Here is a 19,346-nt window from a genome sequence, read left to right as displayed (position 1 = left end):
TCCATCCATGTTTCAAACCGAGTGGTTTTTGTTATAAATTGGTTTTATTTGAACCATGCAAAAAAAAAAAAAACTGAATTGAACCGTATGAGAAAAAACTGAATCTAACTAAACTACTTAACACAAGTGATCTAGTTTGAACTGAACTTATTTTCATAGAAATGGTTCATTTTGGTTCCATTTTTTTTACACCCTCCTACTCCACTATTCGCAAGAACCGTGCTTAAAAAAAGTGTCATTATTACTAAAAAAATTAACCTCTTTTGAGAAGGTTGTCTTTCACTTATCACATTTCCTTAGCCATGGAACTATGAGGTTGACTTGAAGGAGGGTTTAAGGGCTCAAGGGAGAAGGAGAGGTCATGGGTTCAAATGACCCCACTAATATTATAACAATAACTAACAACTAACACTGGGAGATAAAAAAACATTTCATTAGAGATCATATGTCAAAAGAACTTTAGGACTTTTGCCAGTCATATATCATGAGGAGACTCCTAACAACTAACTTTCCTATTTACTAAACTTAAAATCTATAATTATTTGATTGCTGTAAGACAACGGAACACACTAGTACTCCAATTAATATGACTTAGTGATGGACAATTATTTAAGAATAAATTATACATACCTTCTTGGGGTTTAAGGAAATTAAACATCTCTTTCATCTTTTTGTAAAATCCACACATGCCTCTCTTGATGTTTAAGGAAATTATACATGTCTTCCTTCTATTTTTAAAACTTACATAAATCCCCTAAATGTCATATAAATATTTGACAGAAACAAATCATGTGCATTGACAATTTTGATTAATAAAGACTAAAATATATTTTTCGTCCTTATAAATATGAAATTGTTCGAAATATGTCACTGTAAAAAAATTATCTATTTTTTATATTCGCAAAATTTAAATCTATTACTTTTTGCTCAAAGCTAATTTCAGATACATTTGAACCTACGTTGCTGTAGAAAGTGTTGGATTTTTTAAACTTTTTTACATTGTTTTTTTTAGCCTTTTTTAATCAAAATTGTCAATGCACATAACTTGTTACTGTTAAATGCTTAGGCGATATTTAGGGGGTTTCTGTAGGTTTTAAAAATAAAAGGGAGACTTGTGTAATTTATTTAAACCTCATGAGAGATATATGTAATTTTCTTAAACCTTAGAAGAGACATGTGTAGTTCTTCAGAAAGAGAGGATACATGTGCAATTTCCTTAAATATCATGAGATATATGTGTAATTTACTCATTATTTTACTAGTTGCTAAAAGAACATAAACATACACAATTTAGCGACTAATGTTGATTCGGTTGTTAAACAACACACGATACTCAATTGATACAATCCATAGCTTCTTAAACATTAAGTTAATAAGATGAAGATGACTTGTTACGGCTCAATTTGATTAAAAGGGTCTAAATCTACAGGTCAATTGAGTAAGGTTACTTGGTATAGTTACAAACTCCTAAGCATTGAATTAGGACAACAAAGTTGATTTGTTGTGTCTTAGTCTTTTACTTCTAAGAGACTATAATTTGAATGTTGTTTAGTTAGAATATAACTTAGAAAGGACCCTAGCCATTGAGCATCAAGATTCAAAGATGAAGATGATCTAACATGTCATGGTCTTCACTTGCTTAGAGTTCTTTATATATATATATATATATATATATATATATATATATATATATATATATAATTTCTTGTTAAGTGGCTAAGATTGTACTTACTCATATGTTGTTGTGTTCCTCAATCATACGTCTTAAGTGTCTAGAAGTTGGAATTTACCTAGTTCACACAAAGATCTCTACAAAGTGTATGTAAGGGGTCTAGGATTTGCCTAACTCTTGTGCAGGTTATTATTGAGTGTCTAAGGTTGGGTATAAAAATTACAACAAACACAAAGATCGAATGAGTAATTAAGCTTATATTTGGTATATTGTTTTTAGATCATGCTTTGACCCATAATGAGTGCTTAACATTCTATAACCCAAGTGATTGGGCGCTTAACCCTAGGTGCTTCCAATCTTAGAAAAAAAATATATAAATAAATACAAAACCATTAAATTTAGAGTTAACTCTAAAAATATAAAATGATAAAAATACTTAACTATATATAAAAAAAGCTAAATATAAAATACTAAAATTCTAACTTTAAGACTCAAAATGTAGATTTAATATCATTTTTAGCTCATTATATTTTGCAATTGTTTTGCTTTAGTACATTAAATTTTAAAAGTTTCATTCTGGTCCTTTATGTTTTTGAAATGTATCATTTTGGTCATTTTTTCAATTTTTCGTTAGAAACATTAGTATTATGTAAACTTTTAAATTTTAAAATGGTTTAATGTCACTTTTTGTCCATTATGTTTCATAGTTGTTTTGCTTTGATACATTATGTTTAGAAGTTTCATTTTGATCATTTATGTTTTCGAAATGTATTGTTTTGGTCATTTTTTGTTAGAAACGTTAGTGTCCACATTTTGGTCCAATGGAACACACATTTGATCACTTTTTGCGCTGTTTGCCTTTGCCCAACCTGGTTGTAGATGTTGGATGAAAAATCCTCTACTTGTCTGACCCAACCATGTGTGATAGTGGAGGTCTTATTCGCAGATCTCACAAAGAGGCACATTGTGACTTCATCGTTAAGATCTGAGTTAATTGGTGAGTTAGAGTCATGTTTTTGTCTTTTGTCGATGACAACTCTTGCTTCGATCTCCTATGCTTCTATTTTCAATAACATAATTGTGTGAAAGTTTTTGGTTTTTTGATGAGGAGTATCATAATTTTCAATGATTCTAGCGAGATTATGTATTGACTCATTCAATTTGTGTGTTGCTGTATTTTTTACCATTTTAGATCTAAAATAGGTTGAAGAAGATGATGATTTTTTAGCTGTTTATTTTTTCTTAAAATAAAATAAAGATAGTGTCAGTACTTAATCATCACTATGTAAAGTTAATTATTTTAAAAGGCTTAATCTCATTTTTAATCTATCATGTTTGGTAGTTGTTTTGGTTTGATCCATCGTTATAAAAACTTCACTCTGATCCTTTATGTTTTCAAAATATATTATTTTGATCGTTTTTTTAAAATTTAAAAGTTAACAAGAATACTAATATCTCCAACAAAAAATTGAAAAAAAAAACTAAAATGGTTTATTTCAAAAAACGTAAAGGCCCATAATAAAATTTTTTAAACTTAATCAATCAAGACATAATAACTGTAAAATATAGTAAATCAAAAGTGACAATCAAACTCAAAATGTATAAAAAATTATTATTAATTTGAAGATTTATCCATTCTAATATACAATTAGGTTGATTTTCCAAAACACTTTTTTTTTGGAAGATTCCTTCAAACTTGTAACAACTACTAAACAAAACCCATGAAACAAATGAGATTTTGCTTAAGACTAATTTCTCTCAAATTTTTTTGACTAATCATCTTTAATAAGATTTTTTACTTCAATTATCTTAATAGATCTTAATTCAATTTTTTTTTTGTAAACCAATATATTTCAACATATATTTTTTTTATATGTTCAAATTAAAAATCAAACCATGATTACAGGCACCTGATCATCTACTAATCATCTCTTACTATGTTGGTATCTTACTTAAACTTCACCTATAAAATGAACCACCCAAGTGTTGGTAAAGTCCAGGCACGGATAAGTACCCTAGTAAATTATCTCGACAATTTTAATGAAAATAAATTTGCAATTGTGTAGAACTTCACAGAACCGAGGTAACCCACGGCTAACCGCTGTTAAACGCGGATACAAGAGAGAGTCGCAGTTGTTTGTGGTTGTTGTTGTTTTTGTCGTTTTCCTCTGAAACTCTGTTGTCTCAAACGGTTGTGTTGAGTTGAGATCGAGAGAGGAAAGATGACAGAGGTGCCGATGTGTATCGCCAGCGTCTCTGAGCTGAGTCCAGATGAGGAGAGGATCTTGATCAGAGACATTGCTCTCACTGCCCAAGCTAACAGCAAAGAAGGCGACACCTTCTTCTTAATCACTCAGAGGTTTTTCCTTCGTCTCTTTCCCTCTTTTTCGCAACTGGGCACTCCAAATCTCACCCAAAGTTCACACCTTTTCTGTTATTTTATTAGATTAGGCCAAAGTTTCACTGTTTGAGAAAATGGGCATGCCCTGAGTTTGCTCAGATCTTTTGTTTTCTTTGCCCTCAATTTTACTAACCTAACTCGATTTTTGCTCTATTTTGTATTTAATTGAGATGGAATGAGTGAATTTTAGGCTAAATCTTGGACTGGTTTAATTGGATAGATAGTGATGATACCTTGATCATGACTGCACATAACCCTCAGTCCATTTTCTCTTTATTTTTATGGGGATAAATTTACCAGGGTGTAACTGTTGCAGCCATTCTCTGACAATAGACTAGCTTGCTGTTTAATTGTTTTTGTTAGAAAGCTGCATTTTGCATATTGGGCAAATTGTATAGTCTTACCATGTTTAATGAACATGACAATCTTATATCTCATGAGTAAATACTGTATGGGGGAGGGTTATTGAGCTCGAATGTTATGGTTGTGAAATTAGGAGGTATAGGGTTAAGGCGTTCTTTGCAGCTGATTTTGCAGTGCAGGCTTCTTCAAATCCCTAGGTTGCATTGTTGCCTTGCCTTGCATTTTTGTCATTGCAATTCAAACTTCAAAGATTATGTTTTTATTCAGTTCAGTTAGTTGTTTAAATTACTTTTGTTTCCCAAAGGTGCGCTTGGGGGGGGGGGGGCTTGGGGTATGACTTTTACTGAAGAAAAGATAAAAATTTCACACTTCTGCAAAATATAGGCCTTCATATGCTCACCGCCTATAATCAAAATCATAAGAAACGGCTTCCTTGTATGTGCCTTTCCTCCCAATGTGCCCCTAAAACTGGAAACAAGTTATTCCAAAGGAAAGGAGTTACTTGGACTTTAAAGCAATTAAAGTTGTGCTGTTCCAACGTATATTTGCTCATAACAAGCATCTTAGGACTAAAAGCTGTGTGTGTAAAAAATTAAAAATTTCAGTCCCTTTCTTAATGTTTGTCAGTGGAAGTCCATAGAGATTTATTTTAAAAAAAAATCAGTGACAATAACCTAACTTAAACTTGAAACGCTATGCAGAAATGTTTTGTAGTTTGTACTTTAAAGTTTAATCTCCATTTTGTGGCTATAGACTGACTGGCCTAGTTTGAATACCTTCACATACACATGTAATTACACAGGATTAGAAGGAAGTTGTTTCTGATAGATTTTATGCAGATGGTGGCAACATTGGATTGAATATGTGAACCAGGAACAGACAAACACTTCATATGATGCATCTTCCTTATCAGAACATTGTGATTTGGCCAATTCAAGTGTGTTAAAGAGGCCAGCTGGTATTGATAATTCTGATTTGATAGATGATGCTGTGTCAGAGGACACTGGTATGGGTATTGAGATTCATGATACACTTTTAGAAGGCCGTGACTATGTATTACTTCCCCAAGAAGTTTGGAACCAATTATTTAGATGGTGAGATTGTTTACTTGTCACACTGGTCATATATGGTTCATCTAAAATGTGAAAGTGCTATATTATATTTATGATTTTCTTTTGGATTTCTTGATTTTTATGGTTTTGGAAGAAATCTACTAATTTACACAAACTTCTAACCCTTTAACTGGGCTTTAACGAGCTGCCTGATTTTGTCCCCCTTGACTAGGTATGGCGGTGGACCTACATTGGCAAGGAAAGTTATTAGTTCAGGTCTTTCCCAGACTGAATTGGCAGTAGAGGTGTATCCTTTACGGCTTCAATTACTTATGTTGCCAAAAAATGATCGTTTCCCTATAAGAATAAGCAAGAAGGTGTGGTTTGAGAGAATGTACTGAGTCTTGATAATTGATAAATATATATTTAACATCTCTTACCATTCCTTTGCAAGTATAATTCAGTTTATACATGCTATATCTACCTTAAAGTTGAGATATTTTGGGCAGGAAACCATTGGACAGCTTCACAGAAAAGCTTGTGAAATATTTGATCTTCAGCCAGACCAAGTAAAAACTTCATGGTTCCTTGTTGAAATTCTAATTTTTTGACAGCTTTTATTTTTCATTTTTATTCAGCACGTGGTGAAAAATAGCTATCTCTGTTGTAGGTGTGTATTTGGGATTACTATGCCCGTCGAAAGCATGCTTTGATGAATGACATGGACAAAACTCTCGACGATGCTAATTTACAAATGGACCAAGATGTGAGTATTCAGTATGTTTTATGTAGGAATGTTCCTCTTGCTTGTGCTTACACATTTCAATTTATCACTCTTGTTTTTCTTTTGATTAATGATAATATTCATACAGATTCTTGTTGAGGTCATCAACAATACAAACAACACAAGTTTTGCTCAAGAAAATGGGTCTGCACAGAGGGAAATGAATTCTGCTCTTGTGGAGCCTTCAAAATCTAGCTTATCGATTGCTGGTGGCTTATCTGCTAGCAGAGGTGCATCTAGAGGCCACAACATGGACCTTTCTTCATCTCAGAACCTAAATTCTCCAGTTAGAGATGTGGAAAACCCTTATGGAACCAGTGGTGTCACCACAAGAGGTTCATTCGGTGGTCTCACTGGATTGCTGAATCTTGGCAATACTTGTTACATGAATAGTGCAATACAGTGCCTTGTTCATACACCGGAATTTGCTAGGTACTTCAGGGAAGACTATCACCGAGAGATAAATTGGCAAAATCCATTGGGCATGGTTGTAAGTATCATCTAAAAAGCTGTAAGCATGAATTTGTTTCCTTTTCTTTCCATACTTTTATTAGGGATCCGCTATAGAACAAGTATTTGGTTTAGAGATAAAAGGTTATTTCCAGTCCCAAACTTTAACATACTCCTTCGCACTGGAGCCCTTTGGTTTTCAAGTGCTGATAATGTATAGGCTCGCGTATCTTATACTTAATTTCAACTTATCTATGTAGAAGAATGGGGTCAGTGTAGATTGAACTCTAGACCACTTGGTCTTGGAGGTTCTAACACTATGTCATGAACCAATTATTTCAAAAGCTTAAGTTTTAGGGTGAAGGCAAGTTTTATACTTAAAAAAGCTTAATTTCACTTTTGATCCTTCCAATTGGTTTCAATTTGAATGGCATCCTCCTCCTATTTGTTTAAATTGAAATCTAGAGGGAAAAATATGTTTCCCCATAAAAGTTGGAGGTCCATTAATTCAATTAAGCCTAGCCTTAAGTCTTAATTTGTGGGCATGAATTTTATTTTATTTTTATTATTATTTTTTATTTTTCTGTTATTCATTGAAGCTATTATATTGGGTTATATTTCATATGTCATTTTGAAATAAAGAATATTTGAGTTGGAGTCAATGGTAGCATTTATTAAAAAAATGGTCTCCATTAAACCATTTGGAAGAGTTATTATCATGGGTTATAAACTCATTTTGTCTTTGTATTGCTTGAATGCCTGCTTCAATAAGATTGAACTTTTTGTGCATTACTATGCCATCCTTCAATGACTTGGTTTGGTTGGGAAATGATTTTTAGTCAACCATATGATAACTGTTATGGTAAAATTATGAAGTATTGTTCTAAATAAAACTTTCCACTGTGTAGGGTGAACTAGCCCTAGCATTTGGTGAGTTGCTTCGAAAACTATGGGCACCTGGGCGAACACCAATCGCTCCTCGGCCTTTTAAAGCAAAGCTTGTTCGCTTTGCACCTCAGTTCAGTGGGCACAATCAACATGATTCTCAGGTTCACCCATTGACTGAAAGTTTTACCCTCTTCAATTTCTATGTCGTAGTCCGTGGTAACATTTGTTTTACCATCTTTTTCAGGAGCTTTTAGCATTTCTTCTTGATGGTCTTCATGAAGACTTGAATCGTGTAAAGCACAAACCATATATAAAATCTCGAGATGCCGATGGCCGGCCTGATGAAGAAGTGGCTGACGAATATTGGGCAAATCATATTGCTCGTAATGATTCCATAATTGTTGATGTATGCCAGGTGAGTCAAATCAGTAATTAGTAAATTATTGTAATGTGTCATAGACTCAGTTAATGGCTTAATATCAGCTTGTCAGAAACAGCTTTAACTAGCATAGTTAACAGGAAATGCTGCATAGAATGTCATGTAATAAATATCAATATAAATGATTCAGCCTCTCTAAATATGATTTTTAACTGAATTTCTGTTTCTTGTAATCAAGATTGTAGAATTCAGAGTGGAAGAGATTAGAGAGTAATTTGAACTATTTCATTCTATCTGATTTGATTACAGAGAAGGTATTTATAGAATACAAAGATAGACCTCTAGCTCCAGTTGTCTGACAGCTGTTGCAACTAACTAACTGTACATCTGTCATAACTGAGATGTAGCTCTAAGCTACTTGCAGGTCTACATTTACCTACAATAACCTATACAGCTGGTGTCTAGATATCTACATTTTGCAAACCTTTCATGATTTTCTGTGAAGTGTCAACTAACTTTCAATTAAATATAATCCTGCCCTCACAAACTCAATATTTTCCTTTGCATTTCACCGTTTCGTTTGTTTCTGATTCATCCAGCTTCTAATCTTTATTAGTTGCTACAATGAGTAATAAGCAGCCTTGGTCCTAAAGTAGCATCATTAGAATCTGTTTGGAACTACTATCTAATATTTTGAAAGCTGTTATGTTTTAGATATTCTGAAAATTGTTAGAGGGCGTTTGGTTTGTCCATTTTCTGTTTTCATTTTCAGTGAAAACAGAAAATAAGTTTGTTTCAATTCTCGAAAACGTTTTCTGTGAAAATATTTCCAAAAAGAAGCAGAAAATTGAAAATGAAAAAAGTTGTTTTCAACGTTTTCAAACAAAATGAAAATGGGGACTGTTTCAAAACCTACTGGGAACTCAAAATTTTGCTTTTGAACGACCCTTAAAGCATTTAGAAAAAGCACTCATAGCTTCTTCTGGTATTTTACTGAATGCAAAGTTGTCAGCCTCTTGAACTTACTGTCAGAAATCACCCACAGCAAAAGCCGTGGCTTTTCCAAATTGTGAAGTCTCATTATCCCCTGTAGTGCCGAACCTCTTGCAAGTATAATACAGAACTTAGAATCAAATAGGTGAGGCAAAGATTGAGAAAAAAATAGATAAAGGATGAAAAGGTTTGTAATTATTGAATTCAGATTCAATAGTTAACCTCCTCTAAAGGACTTCTCCTTTTACGCCAAAACAGTTGCTCAGTAGTTCCAATCCTCCCCAAAAGATGACCTTCACCATGTACATCTTCTGTTATATATCCTTTTCCCCAAGTAACCCCCTCTAATCACCTAACTTGTAAGTATTCCCTATGTTCCTTCTAGTCTACACTCCATGACCTGTACTGACTTTTCCTCAGACTTCATCTTGCTTTCTTTCTTATTTTTCAAGTTTTGTTATGAGGTGTGGAGGAATGAGGAAACCTGCGCATGTGGTGGGCAATGTTGTAAATGGTGGCTATCGCGGCACTATCAAGCTATAGCGTAGCGGGTTTTAGGGAAAACGCAATCGCGACGGGGTCGCGTTGTGGACTCCACAAAAATTGCAATCGCGGGTGCCTTACCTGTCGCGGAATCTCATTGCATCGTGGTTGTTGCATTGTCGGTTTCCGACAAAGTTGAATCCGGAGTGAAACTGCATCGATGCGCGTTTAGGGTTCATCGTTCTGAAAGAGGAATGTGGTCAGGTGCGGATTGCGGATTTGGGTCAGGTACTTCAGAGTTGTTTTGGGCTTGCAGTCCACAAGGTTTTTAGCTTTGTTAAAATTTAAAACTCACGTGTAGTAGTCACGTGGGTTTTTAAAAGTTTACTCTATTGGTTTTTAAAACATCAGAGTCAAATTTTTTGTTTTTACTCTATTTTTTTTTTTACTTTTTACTTATGGACTCGGGCTTTCTTCTAATAGGCTCAACAGTAGCATTTTGACTTCTACTTCACGTAAGTTTTCAGTTTTCCAGACCATTCTAGAACCTCTTAGCATTTCCTCTGATTCTTAGTCACCACATAAACCCTTCCCTACCAAAACTTTCCAGCCTTCTTTGTCCAGTGCCTCTGTTTTTTTACAGGTAAGAACTTTTTTTTCTTTCTTTGGTTTAATACTCCCCCTTTTTCTTCCTCCAAGTCATCTGTCTTATACCCGACCTTCTTATTATTCTGATTTCTTAAAAAATCACAGTATGGCAAATGAGGGATCATCAAATCCTCCTAGCACTGATCCTGGATGGAAATATTGGGGAAGGGGCAGAGGAGAATGAACATATTTTGTCTTGAACAATTTAACTTTTGAGATAATATTATGTTAATGCTTGTCCAGCTTATTTTTATTTGCATATAGCATGCTTTTTCTATACACATTTAATTGTTATATATATTCTATTTCAACCGCTATGTGGGTTCTGCTATTTGGCCGCAAAGCCATCCACTATATTCTATAGCGGATTTTCAGCTTTTAGCAATTTTCTGCAATCTGCTATTGACAACACTGGTGGTGGGATAATATTTCAGAAATTGATGATTCTAAGTTTGGTTTTTTTTAAAGGGTTTAAGCTTTATGCATTACTTTGTTTGAAATGATAAAAATGAATCTAGGATGGGTGAGATTTACCGGGAAAAGATGTGGGATTATGATGAATGCATTGGGAATAAAAATGCAGGTTACAGTATTATTATGACAATGATCATTCTTCTCTGAAGCATAGTGAACTTAAAATAAACTGTAGTTTATCCAAAGGGAGGGGCAATTATATGATAAGAGATCTATGATGCATGGATATGGTACAAGTATCGGACACGATTCGGATACAATATGACGATACGTCATTTTAAAAAAATATAGGATATGATACGTTTAGGATACATTAAAATCAATAATATTTTATTAAACATCAATAAAAATAAGATAGAAATTGCAAATAAATATGATCCAAAAATTCAAAATACTGGAATAACATTACTAAAAATCTGGTTCTATTTTTTATTTTGGTGTTACCTGTTCTAAAAAAATTGATTTATTTTAAATCTGACTATCATGCTGTATCCGTGCCGTATCGGGACGTCTTTTTCCTTTTTAAAATTGGTCTGGAACTGGATACGTGCAGGATATGTATCCAGGGAGTATCCGTATTGGATACATATCTGATACTGGTACGCTGCCCAAAATAGAGTATCCATGCTTCAGACTAAGAGACCAATGGTGTTTCCTAACTAGCGTAATTTTTTTATTTATGGCTTAGCTGGTACTCTTGTACACAGAAATTTCAATTAAGAAAATGTTCAATGATGCTAATTTCTTTCCATAATTTAAACTTTGGTCTCTTGATTATCCATTTGTAATTGTTTATGTATGATATGAATTCACATTTTATATATTCCTGATCAAGTTTACCAACTTGGATATGTTTCTGATAATTCTTCATTTTTTAGGGACAATACAAGTCAACTTTGGTTTGTCCAGTTTGTAATAAAGTCTCTGTCACATTTGATCCTTTTATGTACCTTTCCCTGCCACTCCAGCCCACCACCAATAGAACCATGACAGTGACAGTTTTTGCTTGTGATGGAGCCGCCCTTCCATCTGCTTGTACAGTAACTGTCCCTAAGCAGGGACGATGCAGGGATCTCATACAGGCACTTAGCAATGCTTGCTCATTGAAGCACAATGAGAGGCTAGTACTTGTGGAGGTGTGTACCAAACTAGTTCATAAGTTAAACATATGTATTGGAATTATTGCATGTACTTATTCTAATTCAGTGTGTTATATTGATGTGCTATTCACAGATACGAAACCATTTGATCCATAGATATTTTGAAGATCCTCTTCAATTGTTGTCTAATATTAAAGATGATGACCGTCTTGCTGCTTACAAGGTTCCAAAGATAGACAAGAACACAAAGTATCTCCAGTTGATACATCGCCGAAGAGAGCAGTATGTGATTTTTAAATTTACATGATATGCACAGTTGTTATATTTACCAAAGAATTGAATCTACTTTGTCATGTTAGTACATATAATGATGCTTCTCTTCTTGTTTGTTATAACATTCTCTTCTATTACTATTATGGGGATTTGGGAAAACAGTCTGTCATGTTTAATAGCTAACTATAATGCAGTATTTTCTAATGTTGATTTGATTTGAATTGCATCTGTTAGGTCCAGATCCATTAAAATTTAAATGGAAGTCACTTGGCCGTGGTATCATATGTCATCTAGGTCATAAGTTAAAACATCAAGTTGGGCATAATTTTATATGTTGTTTGCTAAACTGCTTTCTGATATATTTTTGTAATTTTCTCTTAGGAGTAGTGACTCACACATCATATCCGGATGGAAACCATATGGAACACCTATTGTTTCGTTGATTTCATGTGATGATACAGTCACAAGAGGTGATATACAAGTAATAGTTAATCGTATGCTCTCTCCACTGCTAAGGAAAGGTATCAATGTAGAACAAGCTACCACTTCTGAAACAAGCATCCCAAAAGCAACATCTGATCAATGCAGTTTTAATTCTTCTGATGATGCATGTGCTGCCAACATGGTGTCAAATTCAGTAAATAAGGATACTACCAATTCAAAGGCGCCGCCAGTGCCATTGCCAACATTACCTCTTCTCTTGGTAGATGATAACAATGCTTGCATTGATCTTTCAATGGGAGAGGAAAAAGTAGTTAAACTGTCGCCATTGTCTCCAAAGATTTTAGTGTATATTGATTGGTCTCAGAAGCTTCTGGAGAAGTATGATACTCATCCACTTGAGACTTTGCCTGAAGTTCTAAAATATGGACCTGTAACCAAGAAAGCTCGTACTGAACCTCTCTCCTTGTACACCTGCTTGGAAGCTTTTCTGCGTGAAGAACCTCTGGTGCCCGAAGATATGTGGTTAGTTCATCCTGCAGCTCACTCTAACTCTATTCTCTCTTCATATCTTTCTTTCTCATGCTTAGCAAGCAGTCCAAATGGAGTGTACATTAATAATTGTGAGCTAAATCTGTCAATGACCTATTTTATTAATGTTCCCTATTCTGCAATTTAAGAATCCAACAGAAGAGAATGAAACTAGTGGTTGTGACTAGTAACATGCTTCTTGTTTGAAGAGTTATTTATAGTAAATTAAGAGTAATTGCAAATGTTAATGATCCACAGCATTGAATTTTCTAGTATGAGGTGGCATTGTCCATTACATGCTCACCTGTGTAGTAGTTAACGCAATTTATGTTAGATGAATTTAGATGTAGATGCTTTTCATGAGCATTGAGTGGGTTAGCATTTAATATTTTCAAGTTTTTATAGCTTAGGTCTGAACTTATGTGTTGTGTTTATACATTTTATTCTGGTATTTGATTTTAAACTTCATTTAGTGCTTTTTGCTAATTCCATGCTACAATATTTTGTCATAAGGGAATTTTGTGTGTCCAAAATTCAACTTAATTGTACTTTAACATATTCATGACAATGATTTATTTATTGCCGTTGCTATATATATACTCCCTCTGGTTTTGAATATAACCAAAAAATTGCTTTGGGTGTTGGTTTTAAATATAAGTAAATCTCAACTAATTTTAGGGGTTTTAATTCCAATGACTCATTCTTATTTTTGATATCAAATTCCAATGAGGATAGTTTGGGTAAATAACTTAATTTTTAATTGAGATTGATGCAATTAAATGTTAACCAACTTTCTTAGTTAGCGTGAAATAGTTTTTTTCACTTATATTTAAAACCAGAGGGAGTACTTGTTAAGATTCAAGTACACATGGCAAGTGACAAACTTGGTGTAGATTATTGTTCCTATAGGGATTGATCAATTACTATTCTAACCTTTATCAAAGCAATTAATTAAAATTGAAAATTTTAGAAGACAAATGAAAGCATTTAAAAAGTAAATGCTAAGATGTAACCAGTAACCATCACTAGTCTTGAGAGGGAAAACAATGAGATGAAGTAACCATCACTACGTGAATTGGCCCAGAGACCACGTTTACTATGGCTATGCAAGGCCAATGGGTATATTTTTATCCTATTGGCTACAGTTTGAAAGTTGAACTTAAATTATTCACATCCATGGTCCAACATACAGATCCTGTCTTGATCAAACGAGTTACCCAATTAAAATGTGAAATGCCTGCAAAACAGTTTTTTTTATTGATAAAATGCATGTAGATTATTTACTAAAAGAATTGCTTGCTGGATCCACTAAATAGGGAGTGGAACCCAAATCATTTAGTGGGATCCACATAAATTTCACTCAATAATTAGTGTGTTAAAAAGAATGTATTATAGAATGTTTGTTATTAGCATTCCTCTTCAAAGTTCAAACAGTTGTTAGCCAAGCAATTAAAAACATTTATAGTAGATGTGGGTAAACAAACCCATTTCATAATAAAATGCTCAAAGATTTAAAGAGTCAAAGTACCTAGTAAATTAAAAGGAGCCTCTAAAAGATTTAGAACTCCATACTGTCCTTAGTAGTTAAGAGCAAAGGATATAGTTCAGAATACATAAAAAGCTATAACCAAAATAAAGAGTGACAAAGAACTGGATGTTGAATCCTTGAAAGCTCTCAATCCCAAGCTTGATCTCCAAATGCTTGAGTTTCTCTCACTAGAAACCCTTACCCTAATCTTTCAACTCACTAGATCTAGGTCTAGAAAGGACTGAATGAAAAGTCTTAAAAATTTAGATAAAAAGGAAATAAAATGGACTGGAGTTGTCATGGGCACGACATTCTCAGTCAGTGGGCACTGTTGATCAGGTATATGCTTCTAATAGGCTAGAGCCCTACAGCACCCTTGTGCTAGACTTTCCCCTTTTCCTCTTCAATTTGGATTGATTCTCGCTTGGGCCTTGTCTAAGCCTTAAATCTGTAAAATTTAGTAGCAAAACATCCCATAAGAGATCTTAAACATGCTTAATTGAAATAACTCTTAACTTCCCAAGATTTCCAAAGATTGAGCCAATTTAACTAGAAAGCAAAACATGAATCAAAACATTCAAATAAGCTCAACATCTTTGCCCATATCCGTAAAACCCAAGTACTTTAATCACATTTATGGGTGGAACTAGGCTGTAACTATTGAGTTATCAATGCTTTGCTAGCACTCTTTCTCCTTTCTTTCTTGTACATTCCTATTGAAAGCATTTTTGCTTAGCATGCTCCTCCTTTATGTACACACCTAATCGAGGCTCTATTGTTAGATGTCTATGTGTTATTTATTTCTATTCTTAGTGTTATATCTTTCAAGCTATGTGATACACAAACATTGTAAAATATTGTTTTTATATCAATTTCTACCTTAGGATAGGAACTTATCTACTTTTTCACTTTGTAATTCTATTCACTTTTTTTTTTTTTTTCTTGTTTGATCTTGTATTGCTACTGAAATCTCTTGATGAGCAAAACTGTGTAACTGCTGCAGAAATAGTTCTTAAAGCATTTCTGCATTTGCATATATAAAATTAGTACTTGAATATCAATGGCTAATATTATATTTATCTGAATCTGATATAGGTACTGTCCTAAATGCAAAGAGAGACGACAAGCAAGCAAGAAGCTTGATTTGTGGAGACTCCCAGAGGTTTTGGTCATTCATTTGAAGAGGTTTTCCTACAGCAGGTCAATGAAGCATAAACTGGAGACTTTTGTTAACTTTCCCATTCATGATTTTGATTTAACCAATTACATAGCCAACAAAAACAACACTCGGCGTCAACTGTACGAACTGTATGCCCTTACAAATCATTATGGCAGTATGGGTAGCGGGCATTACACTGCACATATTAAGGTAAAGTGAGAAATTTCAATCCTTTGAAGTTGCTTTGATTTTTTGCTAGGGCTCAGCACCCAGAATGTTCTTCCTTTTAGCAATGCTCTGCAGTCTGATTCATATTTTCCAAATGTGCAGCTTTTAGATGAGAACAGGTGGTACAATTTTGATGACAGCCACATATCACTCATAAGTGAAGATGAGGTTAACACTGCTGCTGCCTATGTGCTATTTTACCGCAGGGTGAAGAATGACGATGCCGCTGTTAGCAATGGGGCTTAGCCCTTCATGTTGGCAGTTTTATGTATAAAGTAGATGTCAAGAACATACCTGGTTATTCCAGAAAAGTTTTAGAAAAAAGGTAGGTGAACAATTTCAAATGTATGCCTTAATTTAGGGATTTTTTTCCCCTTACTGTATGAAAAGGCCCAAGCATGTTGATGCCAGAGTGTAGTCGATGAAACAGAATCTAAGGAGTTGTTTGCATATATGTTGTCTGATGCCTTCCTGGTATTTCAGTATTACAGATCCAAATTGTTTAAGCAGGATGTAATTGTCATGAATTTTCAACTTATTCGGAATTTGAACTTACGTGCAGATTGCAAAGAGCTAGGTAAATCTTTCTTAGAATTTGTTTTTTATTTTATTTTAATTATGATACATTCTTAATGACATCATTTTCTCACTTGAATTCTGAACCAATGCCCTACTAGTCAGTTTTGAAATTATTGCCGATCCTAGAAGACAATGATGTTTAGCATCTCTTGATTTTGTTTTTATATCCTATTTTTTGAGAACTAGGATTTTTAATATAAACACACATAACATGACGTGTTTTTGTATGAACCAAGATATACAAATATTTAGTGATATCAAACTACTTCAATAGACTCAATAAAATAAAATAAAGCCAATACCAAGATGTGCATGCGATTTAACAAACACCAAATAGTTGTTTTGGTACTTCTTCGGGTTATTAATCTGTTTTGGTAACAAAATAAAAAACCTAATAGAAGACATTGTTGTTGAATATGACTGGATTTTTTTTTTATACATCCAACTTTTTTGAGAACTTGATTTTTTAATATAAAAACAGACATAACACGACGTGTTTTTGTATGAACCAAGATATACAAATATTTATTGATATAAAACTTGTTCAATAGACTCAATATCAAGATGTGCACGTGATTTAACAAATGCCAAATAAGCCGTTTTGGTACTTCTGGTTATAATTTTTTTTTATACAAATCAAATATATTTCAAATTTTTGGATGAACTGGCAATTTCATGATAAAAAAAGATAGGCTTGACAAGAGTCATACATCTTAAAAGCAGGAAAATTATAAGGGTTGACACATTAATGGTGTAAGGTTCCATTACGTTTACATATGAAAAATATCTACTTAGTGAGATAATCTGTATTAGTTTTTTTTTTTTGTTCATGGTCTCTGACCAGAAAAAAAGTAAAAAAACTATGTACTATTGCTATTTGACAGTTCATCTCCGCAAGTGATCAAAATGAACAAATAACCCTTTTAATATATAGTCCAAAATATAATGTGCATGAAATTATACGTTAGTGATTATTTAATGTTTTTTTTTACTTCATAATTTTTTGTAAAATTTCAATATATATGAAGTAAAGAGGAAAAAAGCTCTTTTCTAACATGTGAAATAACTAGTTCATAAGTTAATAATACTTTTAACAAAAAAAAGTTAATACTTTTTATTCGGGTTTTTGAATTCTAAAGGGAGTTAATTGAGAATAATTAAAGGAACATGCCGGGAACACGTTTTTGTTATATATATGTTTATGAAATTCACAACATAAACGCATTTTCGACGTGTATTTCTATATTATTTGTATGTTTATAAATTGATTTTTTTTTGTTATGCACAACAACTTTTAATGATTCATTGATAAATGAGCATGTGCTTAAACCACATTTTATGGTGGTCGGAGAAAAGCTTACTTCGATGCTACAGTGGAATCTAAATATACCTATAAAAAATTGAGATGTTCTCAATTAAGATATGGTGGTGAGTGTGATTTTCCCCCTGCTTTAGTTGATCAACCCCCTTAAAGCGGTGGATGGAGGTACTTACAAAAATATTAGACCCTCAAATCTAGTGGTAATTATAAGTATTTTAGAGTTGGAAAGGAGTTAAGTTAGTTGTGCATTGTATTCTTGTATTCTTATCTATAGTGTTGATTGTAATTGCTTCATAGTAAGAATTGTCTTATCGAATCAAAAGATTGACAAAGAATCATCTTAAAAATATATTATTTTAAGACGATTTTTAATTAAGAACCATTTAAAAAGAATATCTATTTTTTAAGACGATTTTTTTTATGAAATTGTCGTAAAAAATAAAATTTTCTACGACATTACCTGCAACGTTATCTATGACGACGGTTAGTAACCAAGTATTGGTTTTACTTAATAGTTATATAAACTCATTTGTCTCATACTCTCCACAACCACAAAGAACATCTCTAATCATAATTTTTAAGCAGGTTTTCAGTGTGTTTTCTTCAAAATGACAAACAAGAACCTCCTATACGCAATACGAGTAGAAAGAGAGTCAGTTGCTTACTTTACCTGTGGCTAATCTCTATTCTTGGTATAACATCCAAATTATATGTTATCCGGTAATGTAATATTAATGGAATAAATTCTTAAAGCTTTCAAAACTCAATTGGATCCACACTACATGTAAAACAGCTAGCACGATTACTTTACTTGACAAAAAATATATGGTCATAAGGATCGAATATGCCAAAGCTAATAATAGGATCGTAAATGTAAAACGACAACACATATATTCTGATAACATTTTTTTCACCGACGGATAGAATGATCTCGACAGTGGGACGTGGAAAAACGCTGCTGCTGAATGCTAATGATGTGGTCATTGTTGGTTAGTGGGTTAGGTGGTGCTACTTTTTCTACTACCAATAGTTAGACTATCAAATTCCAGAAATTAAGTGTCCTTTTTTGGTCCACCTAAAGAAAGGGCACTTAATTGTAACCACGGTACTTGTCTTAGAAAAAAAGGGCTATCATCAACTTGCTTGAAAATATTTAGTTTCAACCAATGTCCATATCATTATGCAGAAACATGCCGTGGACATTTGTACAAATTTAATTCCATATTGTTCGGTAACAATAGAAGCCAATTCATCTTGCTGCAAGTGTGAGCTTTTCTTCACAAATGACTAATACAATCACTTGAGTTCTAAATGGGATTGTGGATTTCCACTATACACCACTATGCATATAATTGGATGAATCCTTTTCTTTTCCACAAATTTCAATTCCCCCCTTATTTCTAGAATATTAAGGATCGATGTAGTGCAATTAATTTGTTAACTGCAATTCCAATTTGGTATTATGGAGATGATTGTAAGCCTGTCCACTATAACATGGATAAGTTATATATAGGATTTATTAAATGCATGGGAGTATTTTTTTTTAATTTGTTTTTACGTGAGAATAAGAAAATAAATATTAGTTATTGAATTTTATTC

The 19,346-nt window shown here is 33.2% G+C and overlaps 1 protein-coding gene across 1 annotated transcript; it reads left to right on the top strand.

Moving 5' to 3' along the window:
* The first annotated feature begins 3,654 nt into the window (after positions 1 to 3,654).
* Positions 3,655 to 16,402, top strand: LOC100794067 (ubiquitin carboxyl-terminal hydrolase 5). Its single transcript, XM_003554053.5, has 13 exons — positions 3,655 to 4,031; positions 5,276 to 5,530; positions 5,721 to 5,865; positions 5,998 to 6,057; positions 6,159 to 6,254; positions 6,361 to 6,762; positions 7,631 to 7,771; positions 7,855 to 8,025; positions 11,466 to 11,723; positions 11,821 to 11,969; positions 12,342 to 12,926; positions 15,556 to 15,829; positions 15,950 to 16,402. Exons 1-13 carry the CDS (start codon positions 3,895 to 3,897, stop codon positions 16,091 to 16,093), a joined length of 2,817 nt encoding a protein of 938 aa, XP_003554101.1. The 5' UTR covers positions 3,655 to 3,894; the 3' UTR covers positions 16,094 to 16,402.
* Positions 16,403 to 19,346: the final 2,944 nt, after the last annotated feature.

Source organism: Glycine max, chromosome 19 (genome assembly GCF_000004515.6).
Source record: "Glycine max cultivar Williams 82 chromosome 19, Glycine_max_v4.0, whole genome shotgun sequence".
Lineage (NCBI taxonomy): Eukaryota > Viridiplantae > Streptophyta > Magnoliopsida > Fabales > Fabaceae > Glycine > Glycine max.
Note: the sequence above shows the minus strand (reverse complement) of the source record. Positions and strands in the feature narration are given on the sequence as shown.